Here is a 19,646-nt window from a genome sequence, read left to right on the forward strand (position 1 = left end):
TACACCCAAAAGGTCTAGAAATTGAATGAGAAGGGAGAGGGTATAAATTACACAATACGATTTTCAAAAGTGAGCTTATCTAAATTTACGAAGCATGGTTGAAGTTTGAAGAATATTTTGAAAAAAGTAAGTTATACCATGTGGACCATCGAAATTCCCCGTCTAATACCGGTTTTTCCGGTCTGTAGCCACCCTGTGAATAGCATGCAGTTTTATAATGTTGAATATGTCTGTGAAGGGAGCTAAAGTCGAATTCCGAGCGTAACTAGATGGATAGCGATATAAATGAATGCGTTTAGATTTCGCTAGTCTTGTCACAATTTATTTGTAAATGTTATATTATTTACACATATACCCTAAGTCTCAAATATTGTAACATCATTCCATTATGAAGAGGTTGTGAATTTTTATCTGGTTTATTTCAATATATAACAAACATAGTAAATAATTAATAGATATAGCAGAATTCATAGAATCGAAAGTATGACGAATGATGCGTAAAAAGTATAACATATCAATATGCTGTGTGGATTATTTTATTTTGTTTTTCTTACTCCTATCTTTTTCACCGTTCTCCTGGGGGTCTGTCATACAAATGTAAAGTTGAGTCTAAAGTCTGGGATGAATGTAGAATCGATCGTTTTTTTTGACAGTTTTCTTCGTAATACATATATCCGTTACGAATATACTAAAGTGTTGGAGAAAAAAGGAAATTTTGGTTTCAATCTCTTTTCTACCTTCAAATATATAAATTTGTCAAATATTTCGCGCGCAATGAAAGACATATTTCGCATACGAAAAAAAAGCCTCGCCGGTGCTACTCAGCGCGCAACGACCAAGTATGTACACAGAGAAAGGCGTCATTCCCGTCTTCCCTCCTTCCCTCCCTCTCGAATATTGTATCAAAATTATAAAATAAAGAGAAGGTAGGTATAACATGTTAAAAGTTTCCACAAAGAATCATTAACATTATCAGTATTATTATTATTATTACTATTATTATTATCCCTATTACTATACGCGTGTCGTTACGTATCGCTACTTCGTGTTTTCGATGGCTTCTGATTCCATCAATTTTAGTTTAGTCCATCGGTGTAACGTTAAAACGAGATATGCTACGTAGATGAAGGAACAAAAAAAAAGTAGTTTGTAACACCCAGGATTATGTGACATCTTCGTGGTAAAAATAAAAAAAGGAAACCACGTTATGCCAAGCTGAAATATACCGTTGTCTGTCAAATTACTCAAGTAACCAGTACTTGTTCGTACAAATTTATAGTTCATTTCTTTTCGGCCACAACCTCATAGCCAATAAACTGCCATTCGATTACCAATTACTGTCAATCTAATTACTATTGTTTTCTTTTCTTTTATTTTCCGTGTGTGTAAAGAGACCAAGGCGTTCAACATTCATTTCACTCCCTCACTCTCCATTCGGACTAGTGCCTCTTACAAACTACATACAGCCGTACACAGCTTTTCACAAATATAAGGGATTTTTCTTTTTCCATAATCACCCGCATTTTTTCTTTTCTTTCTATTTTTGACTTTTTCTGTATTTCATATGTGTGTATAAGAGTGGGTGAATCGCAGCATGTGTGTTTGTGTGTATATGAAATGTTACTTTTTTCCGTTAATTACTATTTCTGACCGTTATTCACAATATAATGTGTATTATGCAAAATAGCAAGTGTGGAGCGAACTTATGCGGGACTGATTGTGGCGATATTGGGGCTGCATGATTTCAGAGCTACAGCTCTTACCCCAAGGAGGGAAAGTCGTGTTCATCATCTACCTTGGGTGCATTTTGACGCCCACGCGGCGATCTTTGTTCTGGCTGCTGAGGCTGGAACACAAAAATCCCAAATTTTCACACCATCTACTCAAATCGTCATGGACATGACACGAAATTTTCCTGCAAATTTCAGATCACGCGTATCTCAATAAGACTAGTGACATCTTTGAAAATGTACTCTCCGTTTATCAATATGAAATTCAACACTTACAGCAGCTACAGGGCGCGGCTCGCGCTCACGATCACGTGGTTCGCGATCTCCGCGATCTCCGCGGTCTCCGCGATCTCCACGATCTCCGCGATCTCCACGGTCTCCGCGGTCACCACGATCGCCTCCATCCCTCGGAGCGCCACCACGACTTCCAAATCCACGACCGCCGTTCGCGCGTTCACCACGTGTGCCACGACCTCCGCGACCTCCACGTCCTCCGGTGCCGCGACGAGCGTCACTAAAGTGAAACTCGATGTCAAGGACATGCTTCTGCCTGCCCACACGCTGCGGATACTCAGCAGCAGCGTCGTATTCTTCCTCTTCGTCTTCTTCTTCCTCGACTCCTTCCTTCTTTTTCTCAAGAGCGTACATCTTCTTCCAACGAGTAAGATCCTCGCCCTCGCCTGCTTTGCGCAGATTATATTGGGGCTTTGCACGGTTACTCTGAAGTGCTTTCCACTCGTCAAGAGTCAATTCGCGCGATTCCTCCTCAGCCGGCGGCTTCTCTTCCGCCGAAGAGTCTGCTGCAGCTGGAGCGTCCCCTTCCTTAGGCTCGGCGACAACCGGGGATACATCTGCATCCGATTTTTCGACAGCATTCCAGTCTTGGGTTTCTTGGATCATCTGCTCTCTGCACAAAAACGAAAATCGATTTCATTCATTTAATTGTGAAACAAGAAAATACGAGCTGTATTGAGACACATAAAGTGCAGATAAAATTGAGTAGGTCGTTATAACTTACTCAATTTCATCGCGATGAGTTCCCCAATTGTGGCTCCCACCACCCTCTCTCTTGTCAACAGGTTTCACTCCGCTGTAAACATTTTTTTTCAGGTGAATAATTGCTGTGAGCCAGTGAAAAACATAAACAAACGTTGAAACAGTGAAGTTGAGCTTCTGGTTAATGTAAAGGTTAGATAGCTGACATTATCTCTGATATAACAGCAATTCCGGCAGCCTCATGTGTTTACCACTACGATAATCGAAAAAATCTTGAGAATGTAGTTAAACAGCCTTTTTTCATATTTCAGAACTCTTCTGCTTATATTTGACGAGGTTTAGTTTATCTAGGAATCTGTGTTCATTTCATTGTAGTATATTTACGAAAAGCAGCGACATAATTCCATTGCTACAGATACGATGAGAAAGATGTGAGATTTTGCACATTCCTAACAAAGGGGTATTAGAACAAGTGCGTCATTCGCATGCAAAGATATACATGGTAAAAATCCTTACCTCGGCTGCCCGCTTGCAGACATACACAAGAGAACACAACAGATTATCGTTTAAAAAGTGGAAGAGACTTGGACTCTAAAAGTTGGCTCTAGTGCAGATTGTATTTTAATAACGGAAACGTGTTTTTACCATGTTCAATTGGTAAGCTTACATCTGTTTAAAAACGGGATCTGCGATAGAGGCCTCAAAGTTCGTGTGCGTGTATACAACCTTTGCCTTAATTTTTTCACCGTTGGCATATTTACATTGTCAATTTTACAAGTTATCCAAACGACTTATACTACTGTTATAAAAAGTCAATATTCGACACACAAATTCTTATTGTAAAACGAGTATCCAACAAATACAAAAAAAAAAAAAAAAAATAGAGGAAATAGATTACACAACGGTAATTAATAATTTAATAATTTCAAGATCTTGAAAGTATTGCCAGAAAAAAATACCAAAATGCTATTTAATATAAATCGATTTTAAGACAAACTCGATTTTCGAGCGCAATATCCCGTTTTTAAATGAATCGCATTAAGACTTAGCACACAGGCATAATAGCGGTCATCTGAAATACACAACTTACGTCTTCTCTGACCGTGACTGACGGTCCTGATCGCGTTCGCGTTTTGGACGGTTTTCGAAACCTCCCCGACCTCCCCGAGTACCGCCACGTCCACGGCCACCTACTCCTCGAGTTCCACCTCCACGTTCTCTGCGCTCAGTAAACTCACCACGCTGATTATCACCAACTGAACTACGGAACTCACGATTATCACGACCCTCTCTAAAATAGAGAATTTGAAATTACATCTCTGTGTCCTACTTGAGAAAAATAATTTGACGTCCAGTATCAGAATATCATATTGATGGATTCACGCACCCGGAAGGTCCTCGTCTTGGTTCTCCTTGGCCACGAGGAGTACGTTGGTCGCCATCCTCTCGGTTGCGCCTGTTGTTGCGCTCTTCTCTAGACTCGCCGGAAAATTTCACGTTACGATCGCCACCGCTTGGTCTTACCGCAGGTTTTTTTTCCACTGTTTACAAAGAATGAGCCAGATATTCTTTAGAATAAAAAAAAAAATGATTATAATTAACATAAAAAGTTAATCATAGAAAAATTCTTAAGCTTAAGTGCAAAAAAATCTTTCATACCAAATGAGACTGCGTCTGCTAATTTTATTTACTGAAGATTGCTGGATGGTTCATTTTAATGATTGGGTGTCTTAATTGAAATTGCTTCTGGATTTCTGAATGTTACTTTGGAATTGGAACAATTCTATTTTGAAGAAAACTTTTCATATAAAAAATATTTATATGGCTAAAGTACAAATACCATTAATTTCATTGAACATATTACACGTTCTCAATATATTAGGATAAAGGATTGCTCTCGATTGTCCAAGTTGGGTGAAACGTAGTAGTTACAAATCATTGCGCTATCTGGACTATGCAATTGATATATGTACAGTAAAATGCATAAATGCCTTTACCTTTCGGCTAAATTGTTTTTGAACCGAATCAAAATGCGAGTTCGATTCTATACGAATTATGCGACAATGCATCCCATTTTCTCATGTCTGCTGCATCGCCAGTCATTGCGATATATTTCATATAAAATCGAACTCGCATTTTGTTTCAAACCAAAAACAAGTTAGCCAGAAGGTTAACTCATTTGTGCATTTTACTGTAGAAGAATATCAGCGTTCAGAACCACTTTTGTGAACAAATCGAACTTGTGTTACGAGAAAAAAATTGTGTCGCAGCAAAATAGCTGGAAACGAGAACAAATTTATATCTATTGAGTAATATTGAGCGAATCTGAAATGGTGTACATCGGATGTCTTATAAGGTAGTGAAGTCCACGAGGTAAATTGCGACACAGCAGAACCAAATGCATTCTTAGCCAGTGAAATAGAAACGGAAAGGGATGGAGGAAGAGGGGCGGGGGGTTGTATGTGTGTAGCTTACCGTGAGAGAACCCAACTTAACAGATACAATAGAACTAAATAAGTACTGTAAGAAAAGAATGATTGGTTACAGGCGAAATAAAGGCGAGGGTAACTGGCTCTCGGGTAGCGACGAGTAACGATGTGTATTACATACGTTTATCGTGTATGCGGAAAGCGCAGCGCTTTACGGTGACGATAGGTATGTATAAAAGCGAGGACACGAAAATAAGATGGACGTGACACGAGGCGCGAGAAGTAAAGGGAGCTTGACAAAATGCGGAATAAGTAAGAATGCATCTGCGAAGGAGGGAAACACAGTTTTCCTAATTTTTCATAAATTTTCGGACACAGAGAGTGGGATAATTACACGTGGCTAGGCGGATAGATGTAATGGATCATCGCGGCATGTACGAGGCGCCACGAGGCGCGGAGCGTTGCGTATAAAACTAACCTTGATCCTTTTTCGGCTCCTGGTTTTTCGAGGGCGGCTGCTGCTGGGCGTCTTTAATTACACGGGTTTTCGGTGGCTTGTTGGCCGCAGGTTTCGGAAGCTGGTCTGGCTGCTTGGTCTTGTTCTCCTTTTCGGAGAGTTTTTCCTTCCTCTTTGCCTCTTTTTCCTGCTCCTTGGCTTTCAGTACCTCCAGAGGGTCCTCGTCCTCGTCCAGTGCGAGAAGGAACTTATTAGCAACAGCTATACTGTACGTGTTCTCCATGGCGTCTATTATCCTCTCTTCGTCGAGGATTATGCGAAAATTTCACGGCTACTTTTGAGCCCTTGTGTAACGGAGACATCCAATATTCCAATATGGCCGAGTCGAAGGCAGATCACCACGAGGTTTGTGCTCGGGCAGGAACCGCGGCCGAGTCTCGGCCCCAGCGCGTCCTTCTCCCACCACCGATTCGAGAACTTGGCAAAGTAAAATTTTTCTTCATCCCAAGGGATGGGAAAAATAACAAAATTAATTTACCAATATTTTATTTTTATAAATAATTCATGGTTTGTATAATAAATTGAGTTATTTCGGAACGGACGCGGCGCCACCAGCCGGCATGATTTCCATAAGCGGTTCTCCGTCAGGCGATGAAACTGAAAATAACTCTATCAAATTTCAATTTTCTAACCGTAAAAGGTACCGCTCTCACTCCCCAATTTCTGATAAACCGAATAAACGATAACTCGTGGCAAGGTTTTGTTTAAATATCGTTAAATGTAAAATAATACGACGGTCTCTGTTAGAGTCGGCGACGCTAGACCCCGCCCACAACCACCCTCGTCCAATGGGATCGTCGCTGGGTGGCGCGCGCGAAAATTTATAAATATTTTTGGCGGTTAACATCAGTTGCACGCGGTAGACGAGACGGTGCGGACGTTGTGAGCGCGTGTGGCATCGTTGCCGTTAGTTAATGCTGAATTAAAAGACCGGTATTTGGGGTACTGAGGACTGTGTTGAGTGTAAATTGAAGCTTGTGGGGTGTCGCGAACAGCGGGCCCCGATGGAATTGCATACGCCAAAGCGAGAGTCGCGGGCCCTGGGCCTTCAGGACGGGCTTCCTTGCAGCCCGCCGATGTGCGACACGATGCTCTACCCCTGGAACTGGGGCGAGGAGGCGAGGAACGTGAACCTCAGCCCCGGAAGCTCGTGCTCGTCCCCGGAATACCGGGATCGCGGCGTCGCAGCCGTGCGAGGCAGCGCCGGAACCGGCGTAAACGAGAACGGGAACGCCGACAGTGCAGTCGCCGGTACACGTTCCTCATCATCGGAGAGTCATCGCCGAGGGCGGCCGAGAGCCGATGCCCTAACGAACCTGATGATGCAAGGCAGCACGTCACCGAGCAGCATCAAGTGCACCTTCTGCAACAGGGTCTTCCCGAGGGAGAAGAGTCTCCAGGCGCACCTGCGCACTCACACAGGTATAATAATACACCGGGCGGAGAGACGCCACCGGCAGAGTACGCTGTGTGCTTAAATATACTATACCTAACTTCACGTATACGCGTCCCCTCGTCGGACTTCACGTGTGCATGGCGAGTGGATCGGTCAGGGACGCTTTGGGAGGGGGGTGACCGTGGTTGCCTGCCTGCCTTCCCTTCTCCCTGCGGACCAACCGTCGTTCGGTTTGCCGTTGGCGTCACGCGTACACCGAAACGAATTAAATCCTACCGCCGTACGCGTAACGTAAACGTAACATGCGAAGGAGCTGGCTCAGCGCAACGAACCTTCCTTCTTTCCCTCCCGCTTTTCGCCACTTGCCGAAGTACATGATTCAGACTTTTCTTAAGTCGCAATTGCGTTTTGTTTCTCCTTCTTTCTCTCTTTGATTTATCTTTATCCCCTTGCCCTTTAGCGCTCGGCCATTCGTATTTTTTCTCGCACCCTCTCGCCCTCCCCCTCATCCTTTCTCTTTCTCTCTCTTGGTGTGATATACTCTCACTTTCTGGCTCCTCCTTCACAGAGCTTGAAAGATCGAACGCTCTCAAGATGTCCGTCCTTTTTTCTTCTACTTCTTGGTCCTGATACAATGTAGCAAAGACATATGCATTTACAGAACAAAGGTGGATGGAGAGAGATGAAAGTCGTAGAAAAATGTTTAGGGAGCAACTGTTAAGTCACGTTTTGCACCGGAAATCTGTCGTTCAGTAATGACTGACCGTTGTCAACTGTGTCTATTAACAGGTGGAAACAAGGCGGTTAGAATGGAAAAAACAACAGGTTTCGAAATTTAAACGGGAAAGAGAGATTTCATCTCTATCACTATTTTCAAGTGATTGTAGGTCACCTTTGCTTCACCACCTGTTGTCAATACGGCCATAAATTGTTAGCATACGGACAAATATAGGGAAATTGATATAAACGTCGCCAAGATGGGTGTAGACTGAGTGTGTATAGAGTTTCGAAAAATAATTTGATACCAAATTTGACCGATTCTCAACTCACATCTCGATACTCATGATATCAAGTTTAATAATATTGAAACATTACAATGAATATATTAGTATTTATCGAATAATATGGAAAATTGGTATCATTGACAGAGAAAGCCTGGGATTCTATCATGTAACTTTTGTCAGCAGAGGTTTTCACATGGGATGATAAAAGTTGCCTAATACATTCCTTGAAAAATTCAGAGAATTGAGATTAAAGTCCTTTGACAATTCTGTTTCGTATGCCTTCAACACACAAACAAGTGAAAATAGTGAAGATCAATTTCTCATACTAGATTATCTTCTCTAACATCAAAATTTCAAATAGATGTAGCGTAGCTGACTATATATCCAGAGTCAACTAAAAATAGCAAATATTTTATTTGTTTCCTTTTAATATGTTTAAGGAGAACGACCTTATCCTTGTGATTATCCGGGTTGCACAAAAGCCTTCACGCAATCCGGGCAGTTGAAAACACACCAGCGTCTTCACACAGGAGAGAAACCATTTCTGTGTACAGAATCTGGATGCGAAATGAGGTTTACTCATGCGAATCGGCATTGTCCGGATCATCCCTATGCGACGTTGACGAGATCCGATGACTTTGTGCTCAAGCCGGTAACCGGAAATACAGATCTGCCTCACGACGTCACACGATGGTTAGAGCGATACAAAATGTCAAGGGAAAGGGAGGATAGAACGCCAACTGGAAAGAGTGAGCGTAAGAAAAAGGCGTGGAAGTGCAGTATGGACAATCATAAGAGGACAAAATCCAGAAAAGGCCTGATGATGGACGCTACTGGTGAACAAGAAAATGTGGAGCGAAAAATTCAGTCCAGTCAAAGGCTCTACTGTGGGGAAAGCCAAGACAGCCAAGAGGAAAGCCAGGATGAGGATCCGGTGGAAGCCTGTGCCATGCTTCAGATATCCGAAGACGAAGAATCGACTCAGACGAGCAAACTCCCCATAACTCCGGTTCGCAGATCACTGGACAGACTCCAGCCAAAGAAACGCTGGCTAAGAGAAGCCTGCCTTGAACAACAGCTCGCAAAGCCGCTAAGATGGGATCCGCCATCAAATGGTCAGCAAAACTCTGACTCTGCTCAACTGGATATTGAGATTGCCCAGGGCCAGTTCGGCACCTCATGGAACGAAGGTTCTTGCATCACAGAGCAGACTTCAGATTCAAGTCTGAGCACATTCAACGACACGTGCTACAAGTCTGAGACGGAGATATTGGACTCTGTATCTCTGGGGTCTAATCCTAACTCAGATATATCCTGGGATTTATCCATCAAAGTGCCTCCCATTGACAACGAAGTTACTGTGGAAAATTGCTCGGCCGAGATCGGCTTCGGTGACAATTCTACCTCCGTCAATCAGCACTGCTGGGATTCACTGGCGCGCGAGATTCTGCCCAACAACAATACCAAAGCATTTAATATCTCTCCGATAGCTGCGAGTTCGCACTGGGCCTTGACAAACTCATTATTCGAGGAGCAACTTCCTCAGTCGAAATTTCCTTCGCCAGTCAAGAATAATCCTAATCAACGCTCTGCTGCGTCTGCGCTGTCCTGGACCAGGGAAAACGAGAGGAGACCTACGGTCCTGATGCTGGCTAGAAGCTGCGCCAACCCTGGTGTCAAGGAAGCTGCCCCAAACAACAAGACTGCATTGAATCAGGACAATGTCAATGAAAGAACAGGTGCAAAAGTTGTAGTGGTTAAGCAGGAGATGCATCAGCAGGACAATCTGATACCTGAAGATAACCAGAAGTGGCTTGGTGCACTTGCACTCATGGAACTTGCCAAAACCCAACAAGAAGCTGCCAGAGTTTTGGAGCTGAACAATGAAACGAGAACCCTTGTATTACCTGCCAACAAACAGTACACGCATCTTTAGACTGTGATTGCCAATTTGGAAGCCCCTTTCATATTCTTTAAATCTGCAAACGAGTTTATGTCTCCGCTATTATAACTTCTTCTAACAAATTATACATTGGTTTTGGGCAATAATGTCTTCAAGGTAAAATGTTACATCCCAAAACCCGACTGAAACCTCATTATATTCAAAGATAGTCAATGATTGATCAATCACTTATTCCAGGTATAAGATGTTGCTCCGAAAGACGCTACAAGGTTAATTTGAAAAAATTTATATTTTTCCATTTCCACACAGCATTAATTGGCTACATTTGTTGAGGAATCGTTTTCCACCGTATGGTTCAGGAGCGCTTCCAGATTGTTAATATCTTTGCAAAGATCGATAATGTGTTATTGAATTTGATGAAGCTGAAGCTAGCAGGCAAAGTTAGCAGCCAATGATGTTAAACTTTATAGAAATAGAAAAATGCACTACAGTATTGGGGGTTCGAGGTATTTCACAAAATTTTGATTTCCGGACTTGACTACCTTATTCAAATGAACATTAGAACATTGGCTGCTAATGCTGGCTGCTAACTTCAGCCTCGTTAATGTGTTTTTGAATTTGTGAGCTAAACTTTCCCAATCCAACCTTAGCCACACATTCCTGATTTGTGTTTCATATTTCGTAAGATCTCGTGTTCATTGTTGATAGCGGTTAGATCTGAAGTGTGCTCAAAAGTTACCATCTCTGGTTAAATAAAACTAAGAAACAAACCGTTGGAATGTGGAAACATTACGTGTGATGAAAGTTAAATTACTTTATGAATAGCTGAGTATGCATGCTGTGTTTTAAATATTCAATGGACCAAAAATAAAACTGATCAAATAACGCGACGATCATTTCCCAAAGAGGAAATTATTTACAAATGGTATAAAAGAATAAACCATTTGACATTTATCTATCAGGTAGCTCAGTTGCTTCTTATCCACTATTATTTTTTGTATTAAATATTGCGAGAATTGATATCTTTGGTAATAGAAAGTTAATGGAAAAAATTAACGACTTCAGTAAAAAATGTATGATTAACGTTTAATTTTAATATAATCTAACATGAATTTGTACAATGAAAGTATGACGACTTGTATGTACCTGTTGCTACTCTACAAACGAGCTAAGTTGTATGTACACAGTGGAAGTCTTGACAGTGAAACCCTGTCTAAAGGCCTGTAGAGATGATTTTATTAATCAAGTAACATGCAGTTGTTACTAATATCTTGCCTCAAACTTATGAGATCACGAAAGGATCGATTACTATAATAAAGTAAAAAAGCTGCAGTGGGATTTTGTTGAAAATTCCTATGGATCGTTATGTTGTTAATTTTTCATTTATAGGAGTAATGTGTAATGTTCTCGATCAAGTTCAAAAGTAATTATATACGTGATGCCTTCGGTGATAGAATATGCTTTAAGTCAGTGAAAATTGTCGAGTATGTAAGGTCAAAATGATGAGCCGTATCATTGTATATTTAAATATTGTTCAGTCTGTTTCTTTTTACCCAAAAGTGTTGCAGCTTTTTGGCATATCGATTTTGAAACTAACTATGAAGGGTCCGATACGTAATTTCTATTCAAATGTTGATTAATACATTTAGATTTCCTTCTTTTTTTTTTTTTTGTTTATCCAAACTAAAGTTATTCAACAAGTTACTTGTTTGATCACACATCTCATCTCAAATAACGTAGATACTAGTCTAAAAGAAGCAAGGACCAATTTACTTCTCAGTAGACAGTGTGAAAAAACGAATTATTTATTACTATTGTATGAACTATTACGATGTATTGCTTTGTTCTACAAGGCGATAAAATTTTGTGTGATATTTAGTTGTAACAGAGAGAAAAAAAAATGTTCAGGAATGCTAAAGTAAATTTACAGCTATTATGATAACAATGTTATGACTCGAGTTTATTAAGTATTTAATTGGAACAAAATTAGTTACTATTTATCTGAAATTATTATTATTATATTATAAGAATGCGTAACTTGTAACTCACGAAGAGAGTCGCAAACTCAGAGGAGCTTATACGCTCATTTTACCCAGCTCCCAATTTACCACCAGATGTACATATATCTTATATTTTAATAAATATTTTCACACAAATTCCATACGGTACTTGTACTTACAATTTTTTTTTTTCAACCTGTGATGAAAAGACATCTTATACAGAGTTATCATTATTATTATTATTGATCAATGCTTTACAAATATTGGTGATATACGTCGATTCGGAGCTCATTATTGATATGTGAGCATGCGAATGATCAAGGTGACATTCAATTAAAAGTAAAAGCTATTTTTAGATTTCATTGACCGTTTAGTGGAGAACAGGAAAACTTTGATGCAGTTATAACTTAAACATCTACTGTTTTAACACAAAAAATTGAATTGATAAGTGTATTGTTTGGCTTTCATAACATATGATTAAACTGATTGGGCTTGTTAGCTTCACTTTCTGAAATTGAACATAATAAAAAATCTATGAGCAATCACGATCAATGCCAACTTCTATACAGATAGGATGTCATTCACTTTTAGTATTGGGGTGTATTCTCTACCAATAGGAAAATCGTCTTTTAGCTTGATTAGACACTGACCTACCAGTATCGAGAAATCATTTGTACTTCTTTATTCTAGACGTCGCCAGGGTTTTGCTTCTTTGCATACAAGTTTCACGTTTAGTCATTTCAGTCGATGTACTAGCACTTGATGTTGAAAGACTGCTTGTAGTATTCGAAATTTTCACATTCGATGATGTGGTTCCGTTCAATTGAGACTTGGATCTTAAAATTCTGGCCGAAGTTCTTATTCTACATGTTTGCACATTACTTTTACTCCGCTTTTCAATCATCGCCTGTTCCTCGAGGTCTGAAGTCTGAATTAGGTCAGAATTATTTGACTGCAAGCTCTCCTCTCCCAACAATATGGAATTTTCGATGTCAAACCGTGAATCGTTCGTTTTTTCTATCTCAAATGGTGTAACACAATCTGATTTATCCTGCTGACTCTTGCTTCTTGTTATAGCTGAGCTTTTGAATTTCGTCTTTCTCTCATCCAGGTCGCATGTTTCCGTTTTTGATTCGTACACTTCATTCATTGATAAGACGACGTCCGGGTCATCTAAATGTCTTTTCTGTTTAATATCACTGCTATGAGACCGTGACCTCGCAACTCTAGCAGAAGACCTCAATCTTTCTTTGTGCCCAATACGCTCAGGCATCGCAGGCCTCATGTCCATTTTACCATTGATCTGATCTGTGTCTGTTTCGGATTCATCTGCAAACTGAAATTTTACTCTCAAGTTTTTAACAACAGACAGTGTATCCTCGTACAGATTTGTCACCAGTGATTCGTTGTTCTTCTCCTTTTCCAGGCAGGAACCAGGCATCCATGATCCTTCATCAGTGGAATCTAAACGTGGCGCATTGGTAACAATGCGTTTTGACATTTTTTCGATTCCAATGTGTGTTTCTGTCAAGGAACTCACCAGTTTCTCCATATCATCCGGTTTCGTGCTTGATAAGTAACAATTTTGTTGAGAATTCTCACCATTACACAGGTACTTAATATCTAAAGATTCACTCCTCGATTCTGCAACAGCTATCTGCTGTTTTACTAGTTCGATTATCCGTTCGTTTTTGTCTGAGCCATGCAGCCCAGTTTCATCAAGAATTTCAGTTAGTTGCTTGGAAATGCTTGGGAACAGGAAAGCAGTCAGGTTGATTATTTGGGCAAACGTTTTCTCATCTTTAATTGATAAGTAAGAATTTTTGTGATAATTTTTATCGCCGGATTGGTGCCCAAAATTTAAGGATCCAGTATTTAAGTCATCATTCTTTCTTTGCGTTTTAACAAGTTCAACTAACCGTTCAATCATCTCTACTTCGCTCAATTTTGGTTGGACAAGAATTTGCGCTACTCGCTCGGAAAAGGGTGCGGATAGCAAAGTTGCGATGCTATTTATCCATGAACTCCTTTTCTCATTCATGCTTTCCTCCGTATATCCTGGAATGGATCCTTCGTTCGTTTTTGGATTGCCGATATCAGATGCGCTGTCTAAATATTTTTCCAAATTTTTCCTCCTCACAGACTTGGGAAACGCGTGATCGCGAGATGCTTTTGGTCCCTGTCTGGACGACTTGGGTGATTGAGACACATCCTCGTATTCGTCGAGGTCGATGCTTACTTTGGTCAATTTCAGCAAAGGTGGAGTTTTGTTGCGACGTATTGTTCTCGGCTTTTTAACACGTGACTTCATGGCTGGCGTGGTGATTTTCGAGGATTCGATATTGCTGCTTGTGCAGATGTATTTATTTACATCGATGCTGCTTGGGTCAGGTACTGTGAACTCTATAAACGGAAAGGAAAAATTGGATGAATAGAAAGATGAAACTCACATGAAATCAGAACTCAATACAAACAATTTAATATACTCACTGTCAAAGTCAGCAGAATCTTGGAACATGTTGCAGAACTGGTATTCGAACACCATTTCTTTGGCAGATACGTAAACGGGATGACTTTGGAGATGAAATCTTTCGCAAATATTAACAGCTTGCAAAGCGACGCTCATTCCATCCTGCCTATCATCGAATTCCAATTCTCTTATGAACCGACTGAAGTTGATAAGAAATAGAACATGCTCGACTGCGTTGTAATAGCACTTCCAAGGGTGCTGTTTCACGCTGTCACTCTCTGGTACATTTTGCCAAGCAAATTTGTCACGATGTTTGAACTGCAGCATCTTTCTTTGCAGTACAAAAGCCCCACCGAAGTGAGACATGGCTTCGTTAAGGTATCCCTGCAAAAAGTAAAGTTGTGCCCTGATGTGCGTACTGGCGAGTACAAGGTGCTGGTAACAAACGCTGCTGCATTTGTAACAGAGGCAGTTAATATGCTCCAAAAATTTTGGTTGCTTAAAAACCGTCTTCCTGAAGACAGGGGAAGAATCATTGACGCGAGAATCTCTGCAGCCTGGTTTATTTAGTCCCGTCGTCAGGGTCTCGGGGTTTTTTGTGTTCTGGGATTCCTTAATGTGTTCAATATCAAGAATGTACTCCAAGCCTTGCAGTTTGACAAGGCAGTCATCCAACTGCATGCGTGACAGGTCGATATAGCATAAATTCTTAAGACACTCTGCAACACGCAGCGTAAGCCCCGAGGACTGAGCTAACTTCAGTCGATTAGTAAGGTGGGATGAAATCTCCTTGAATGACAACAGGCTGTTCATACACAGCGACAGATGCGCTGTACACGTAAGAAGAATCTCAGAAGTGTATAGCTGCTTTTTCTTAACCCCTGCTGCAAGATAAAGAAAAATAAAGGTAATGATATTTCAGCTTCAACTTGTAAGTGAAATTAAGAGCAATAGTCACCCCTGGGTTGTGGTGAATATTCCATTAGAACCAACAAAGAATACAGGCATTTGACAAGATAAGTCATTTGTTTTTGGCACCTAGTATCATTCGAGCAAAATGGATAATTCTGAAGGGCGGTTTTCATGCTCAATAAAAAGAGCTGAACATTTTTGAGACGATGGACACTCGGGAGTGTCACAGTTCTGTCTAAAATTTTGGCCCCTTCTTCGTACTGAAAATGGAATTACGAAAAAATCAGTATAAACAGATTGAAAGCGAATAAAAACGGACGTTTGGAAGTGGTATAATACCTTGCCAATTTCAAAGTAAAATTTTGACAAACCAAGACAAAAGAATGCGATGGCGTCGTTACTTTCAGGCTCAGAGGAGGTTTGTAATTCGGTCATCAATTCATTCCCAGTTTTAATCCAGTCATTGTTGACATTCCATAGGGAAATACTTCGTCCCACCACTGTGTATTGCACAATTAATAACTATAATCTTACAAACGATATGTTTTGCTTTGCAAAAAAGTTTGTGCCATTTATAACTGGTTATTTAACAAACGATGAAGAAGTTTACCATAAAGACAAGTACTAGCATCTTTCAAGTTAGAAGCAAGTTTGTAAGCCAGATTCCACGCTTTACCCTCCAACATTGAAAAATGATGCAATCGACAGAATTCCCCAACAATCACCAGGGTGCGCAACATCATGAGCAAATGCCATTCTTCAATGGGGTTATTCTGTAAAGAGTAGCAGTTGATGCCATTGTTGATATTACTACTAGTATGAGTATTTTTTTTTAAACCCTATACTCTGTGAAAGTTAGAACATTTGAAACAGTCAACTTACCACATTGTTTTCAATGCAAAGGCTCCAATTGCTCAAGGCCTGGTTTAAGTTGACGAAAAGTTGAGAATCCTCTACAATATTGATCTTAGTGTACGCAGGTACAACGGTGTCACTTTTGTTGGGCTCTCCTTCAGGAGATGCTGATTTGGCGGCGCGCAGTGCAAACTTAGTTGTTTGCATCTCAGCTTTTGTATGATCTATGATATCATGCAGATTAACTACAAAAGTGTAAAAGTCAAGATTGGCAGCAGTCACAAGGTGTAAATTGCTGGCAGTTTTGTCCTCTTTCAACTTTATGATCGCCCGCTTCAAGTACTTGGTAAAATTCTGGTCATACTGATATTGGAGCATATGGTAGCCCAGCATTTGAACCCCTTGAGCGTACACCAGTCCCCCAGAATTGAGACTTTCCAACTCTTCGAGCGTGGCTTGCATAGAGAGGGACATATTGCACCGTCCCTCTAGCAAGCCCCTCAACTCCTGTATACAAAGTTCATTCAGATCATAATCGTCCAGCCTCACTTTAATCCCAATCAAGGAAAAAGAGTCAGTGTCTTCTTTCAGACAAGTGAGCATGGTCAATGATAAGATGTCCGATGATGTTGCACATGTGTGCTTTATGCTCGCCCACATGCGAAATGCTTTGCTGTCGGCATTCTGGTAACTCAGTAGCCCGTTCAAGGCACACAGTGTCAATGCTTCTCTGTAACTTCCATGATTATAGTGAACGCTACAGAGCCGGTGGAGGACATAGGATAGAGGATTCTTCATGGATAGCAAGCTGTTTGAGGATTTGAGCCCATCAAATTTAACAATAGCAGAGCACAGAAGGGAGAAGAGGTACACACTCTCTTCGTACAACACTTTGTGACAGCTTACGCTTAGGTTGTAGATATGTATCGCACAATTATTCCAGAGAGGATACCATTGCGCGCAATTAAACTGCTTCATGTCAAATATTGCCGCGACAGTTTCTTCGAGCAGTTCTTGCACGAATGGAAATATACTGCTGAGCAAATCATTGGCAGGTATTTTGGAGAGGGTAGCCAAGCACTTCATGCTGACCACGGTGACTGTATGCGTACTTGCCCGCATTGCACAATTATTCTCACGACACACCTCGCAACCGTCTGACCAGCTCGAGTTTAAAACAGTAAACATGAGCTGTATTAGCCCAAGAATTTCCTGCATCGTTGCAGCCTTTAGAAATTCATGATTGTTAGCGGCAATGTAACGCTCCCAGTGCACCAGTACAGGCTGTAGAATGAAGTCTATCATTTGCATATTTAATGTGGCTCCCTTGCTGTCTTGATACGTCTGAATACTGTTCAGAGTTTCTTTCCTGAGTTTTGAAAGTTCCCAATGCGATAATTCTTTTGAGTTACTTATAGACTTCAACAGTATCATTCCCATATTTCTATAGAGTAAAATGCAACAGGATAGTTCTGGATCTGCGCTTAAAGTGGTCTCAACGATTGAACAGCTATCTGCTAAGACTGTGGGAGCATTTACCATCTGCGGTGAGGTAATGGCAAGAGCAGTAGCGGAATTTATGAAACGTAGAGCGTCTTTGTAAACATCATACTTTCCTTCGCCTGTCAGACCTACATTAATCCTAGCTAAAAAGCTCCTTATAATACTACGATGGTTCTGATTACTGTTGTATTCAAACTGTCCGAGTAGAATATCAAGATTTTTTAGGTAGCGAAACGTTCTGCACAAGACAAACATGGTACGTTCCTTAACTATAACTTCCAGTACCCTCAACTCGTTATTTATTAAATCTAATAACAGCTGGTAGTCAGCTTTGTTGAGGTTGCAGGGTGGCGTAGTTCCGGTCACTTTGACTGCAGCATCACGCCACAAACTCGCAATTTTTGGGTAAACGTCTAATTCCTGAGGGGTCAAACCGTAAACAATGTTTCCAGCGAAAGACCATACTATAATATTCATAGCCTTATTATACAACTGCATGATGATTAATTTTCGAGCGACGTAATACAGGCTAGAGAAATACTTTATGAAATCTGGTACTTCTATCAGAGCATAGCATAACTCATCTGCTATTGTAAATATTCTTTTCCCATTTTGGATGTCTAGAGGTTGCAACCGTTCTGCTGAGTGTGACAGACATAGCAGAGCTTTGAAGATGATCTTGTTCAATTTTGGATCGAGATCCCATTCTGACAGCTTCTGAAAAAAGAATGAGAAAAAGAGATGAGATAGTTATGAGATAGAGAACAGTTATCTCATTCCTGTCGGTTAATAGATTAAATTTCGAGTATCATTTTAGGTAAGTACTATATTTAATATATAAAATCATGCTAGATACAATGAAGTAGTTTTCCCATCTTTACCACTTTCTAATCCAAATTCTGCATATCGTATAACATGTGATTTCTATAAGTACCTTTATTTCACTTGCCACACTTTCTAATTTATCAGCCAGAATCAAGTCTATCCATTTTTGAATCTTTCTTTGATGTTCCATTGTTTTCTGTAACAATTGTCGGAAACAATGGCATGTACCTAAACAAAAGTGCATAGAACTTAAATCAAGTTTGTGTTTTTTTTTTTTGTTTTATTAAAAACAATGTGGTTTTTATATGTGGAGTTGAGAAATGACAAAAAAATATTTAATGTTTCCATCGAATTATCACAGTCCGCATGTTTCAACCGATAACCTAACTATATTTTCCGTTTCAGACATGTATTAAAAAATATGTTGCCTTTACTTACAGCTCAAAATATTATATTATTGGTATGCAACAACAATATCCCATAAATGCATTACGAGGCAATTATTAATTTAGCAACCAGCACGTTAATATTGAAATAAATAATAACGATAAACAGCCAAACTGACAACAAATTCAAACTACGGCGCGGCCATTTTTGTTTACGAAAAACGGAGGTAACTGGCAATAAGGTTAGGATAAAGTGGACGTAATTATTCGTATACGATATTCAGCGCTGCTCAGCGGATCTGAGGTCAAACTAAATACTTCCTACCACTGAAATAGGTATTATCTCTATTTCAGCGTTGACTGTTCTTCTGTAACTTCAATGCGAAGTCAGTGCGATACCTAAATCTGATATTTCATACGAGTTCTAATTCCTTTTCTTGTGTTGATTTTATTCATTGATGATTAATTGGAGGCTAATATTTGAAAGTGATTTTTTTCCGTGATAAACTTAACTTTTGCGCAATATAATATGTAATTTAGTGTACGAATTGACCATAGTACCATTTACTAGCGGTACACAAGTCCGTGGGTACATCATGTACAGTACTCGAAAATAAAGAAGCCAATATCGTCAGTCGGAAGCAAGTTGCGCGTGGCGTCAAACTACAAACACGAGCAGATGTTGAGCAAATTGCCGCTGCAAGCCTTGTCAGGCGTAAA

At 40.3% G+C, this 19,646-nt stretch overlaps 3 protein-coding genes across 6 annotated transcripts; 1 reads left to right on the forward strand and 2 right to left on the reverse strand.

The window, feature by feature from the left end:
* Positions 1-300: 300 nt before the first annotated feature.
* On the reverse strand, positions 301-6,026 carry LOC124304578 (plasminogen activator inhibitor 1 RNA-binding protein-like). Of its 2 annotated transcripts, XM_046762980.1 has the most exons (7): positions 5,634-6,026; positions 4,114-4,267; positions 3,817-4,017; positions 3,243-3,254; positions 2,749-2,820; positions 2,007-2,637; positions 301-1,846 (listed from the first exon to the last, which is right to left on the reverse strand). In XM_046762980.1, exons 1-7 carry the CDS (start codon positions 5,893-5,895, stop codon positions 1,760-1,762), a joined length of 1,419 nt encoding a protein of 472 aa, XP_046618936.1. In that variant the 5' UTR covers positions 5,896-6,026; the 3' UTR covers positions 301-1,759. The 2 variants fall into 2 exon arrangements, with proteins under 2 accessions (XP_046618936.1, XP_046618937.1); XM_046762981.1 differs by lacking the exon at positions 3,243-3,254 and having other exon boundaries at positions 5,634-6,025.
* Positions 6,027-6,538: 512 nt separating this feature from the next.
* LOC124304942 (uncharacterized) lies at positions 6,539-12,131 on the forward strand. 2 transcript variants are annotated; one of them, XM_046763751.1, is made up of 2 exons: positions 6,539-7,094; positions 8,513-12,131. In XM_046763751.1, the coding sequence occupies exons 1-2, from the start codon at positions 6,677-6,679 to the stop codon at positions 10,006-10,008; spliced, it is 1,914 nt and encodes a 637-aa protein (XP_046619707.1). In that variant the 5' UTR covers positions 6,539-6,676; the 3' UTR covers positions 10,009-12,131. The 2 variants fall into 2 exon arrangements, with proteins under 2 accessions (XP_046619707.1, XP_046619708.1); XM_046763752.1 differs by lacking the exon at positions 6,539-7,094 and adding an exon at positions 7,658-7,893.
* Positions 12,132-12,515: 384 nt separating this feature from the next.
* On the reverse strand, positions 12,516-19,149 carry LOC124304941 (uncharacterized). 2 transcript variants are annotated; one of them, XM_046763749.1, is made up of 8 exons: positions 18,979-19,149; positions 18,650-18,736; positions 16,240-18,432; positions 15,968-16,130; positions 15,697-15,857; positions 15,404-15,617; positions 14,466-15,329; positions 12,516-14,378 (listed from the first exon to the last, which is right to left on the reverse strand). In XM_046763749.1, exons 2-8 carry the CDS (start codon positions 18,728-18,730, stop codon positions 12,643-12,645), a joined length of 5,412 nt encoding a protein of 1,803 aa, XP_046619705.1. In that variant the 5' UTR covers positions 18,731-18,736; positions 18,979-19,149; the 3' UTR covers positions 12,516-12,642. The 2 variants fall into 2 exon arrangements, with proteins under 2 accessions (XP_046619705.1, XP_046619706.1); XM_046763750.1 differs by lacking the exon at positions 18,979-19,149 and having other exon boundaries at positions 18,597-18,656.
* Between the last annotated feature and the right edge of the window lie 497 nt (positions 19,150-19,646).

This window comes from Neodiprion virginianus, chromosome 5, assembly GCF_021901495.1.
Source record: "Neodiprion virginianus isolate iyNeoVirg1 chromosome 5, iyNeoVirg1.1, whole genome shotgun sequence".
NCBI classification, from domain to species: Eukaryota; Metazoa; Arthropoda; class Insecta; order Hymenoptera; family Diprionidae; genus Neodiprion; species Neodiprion virginianus.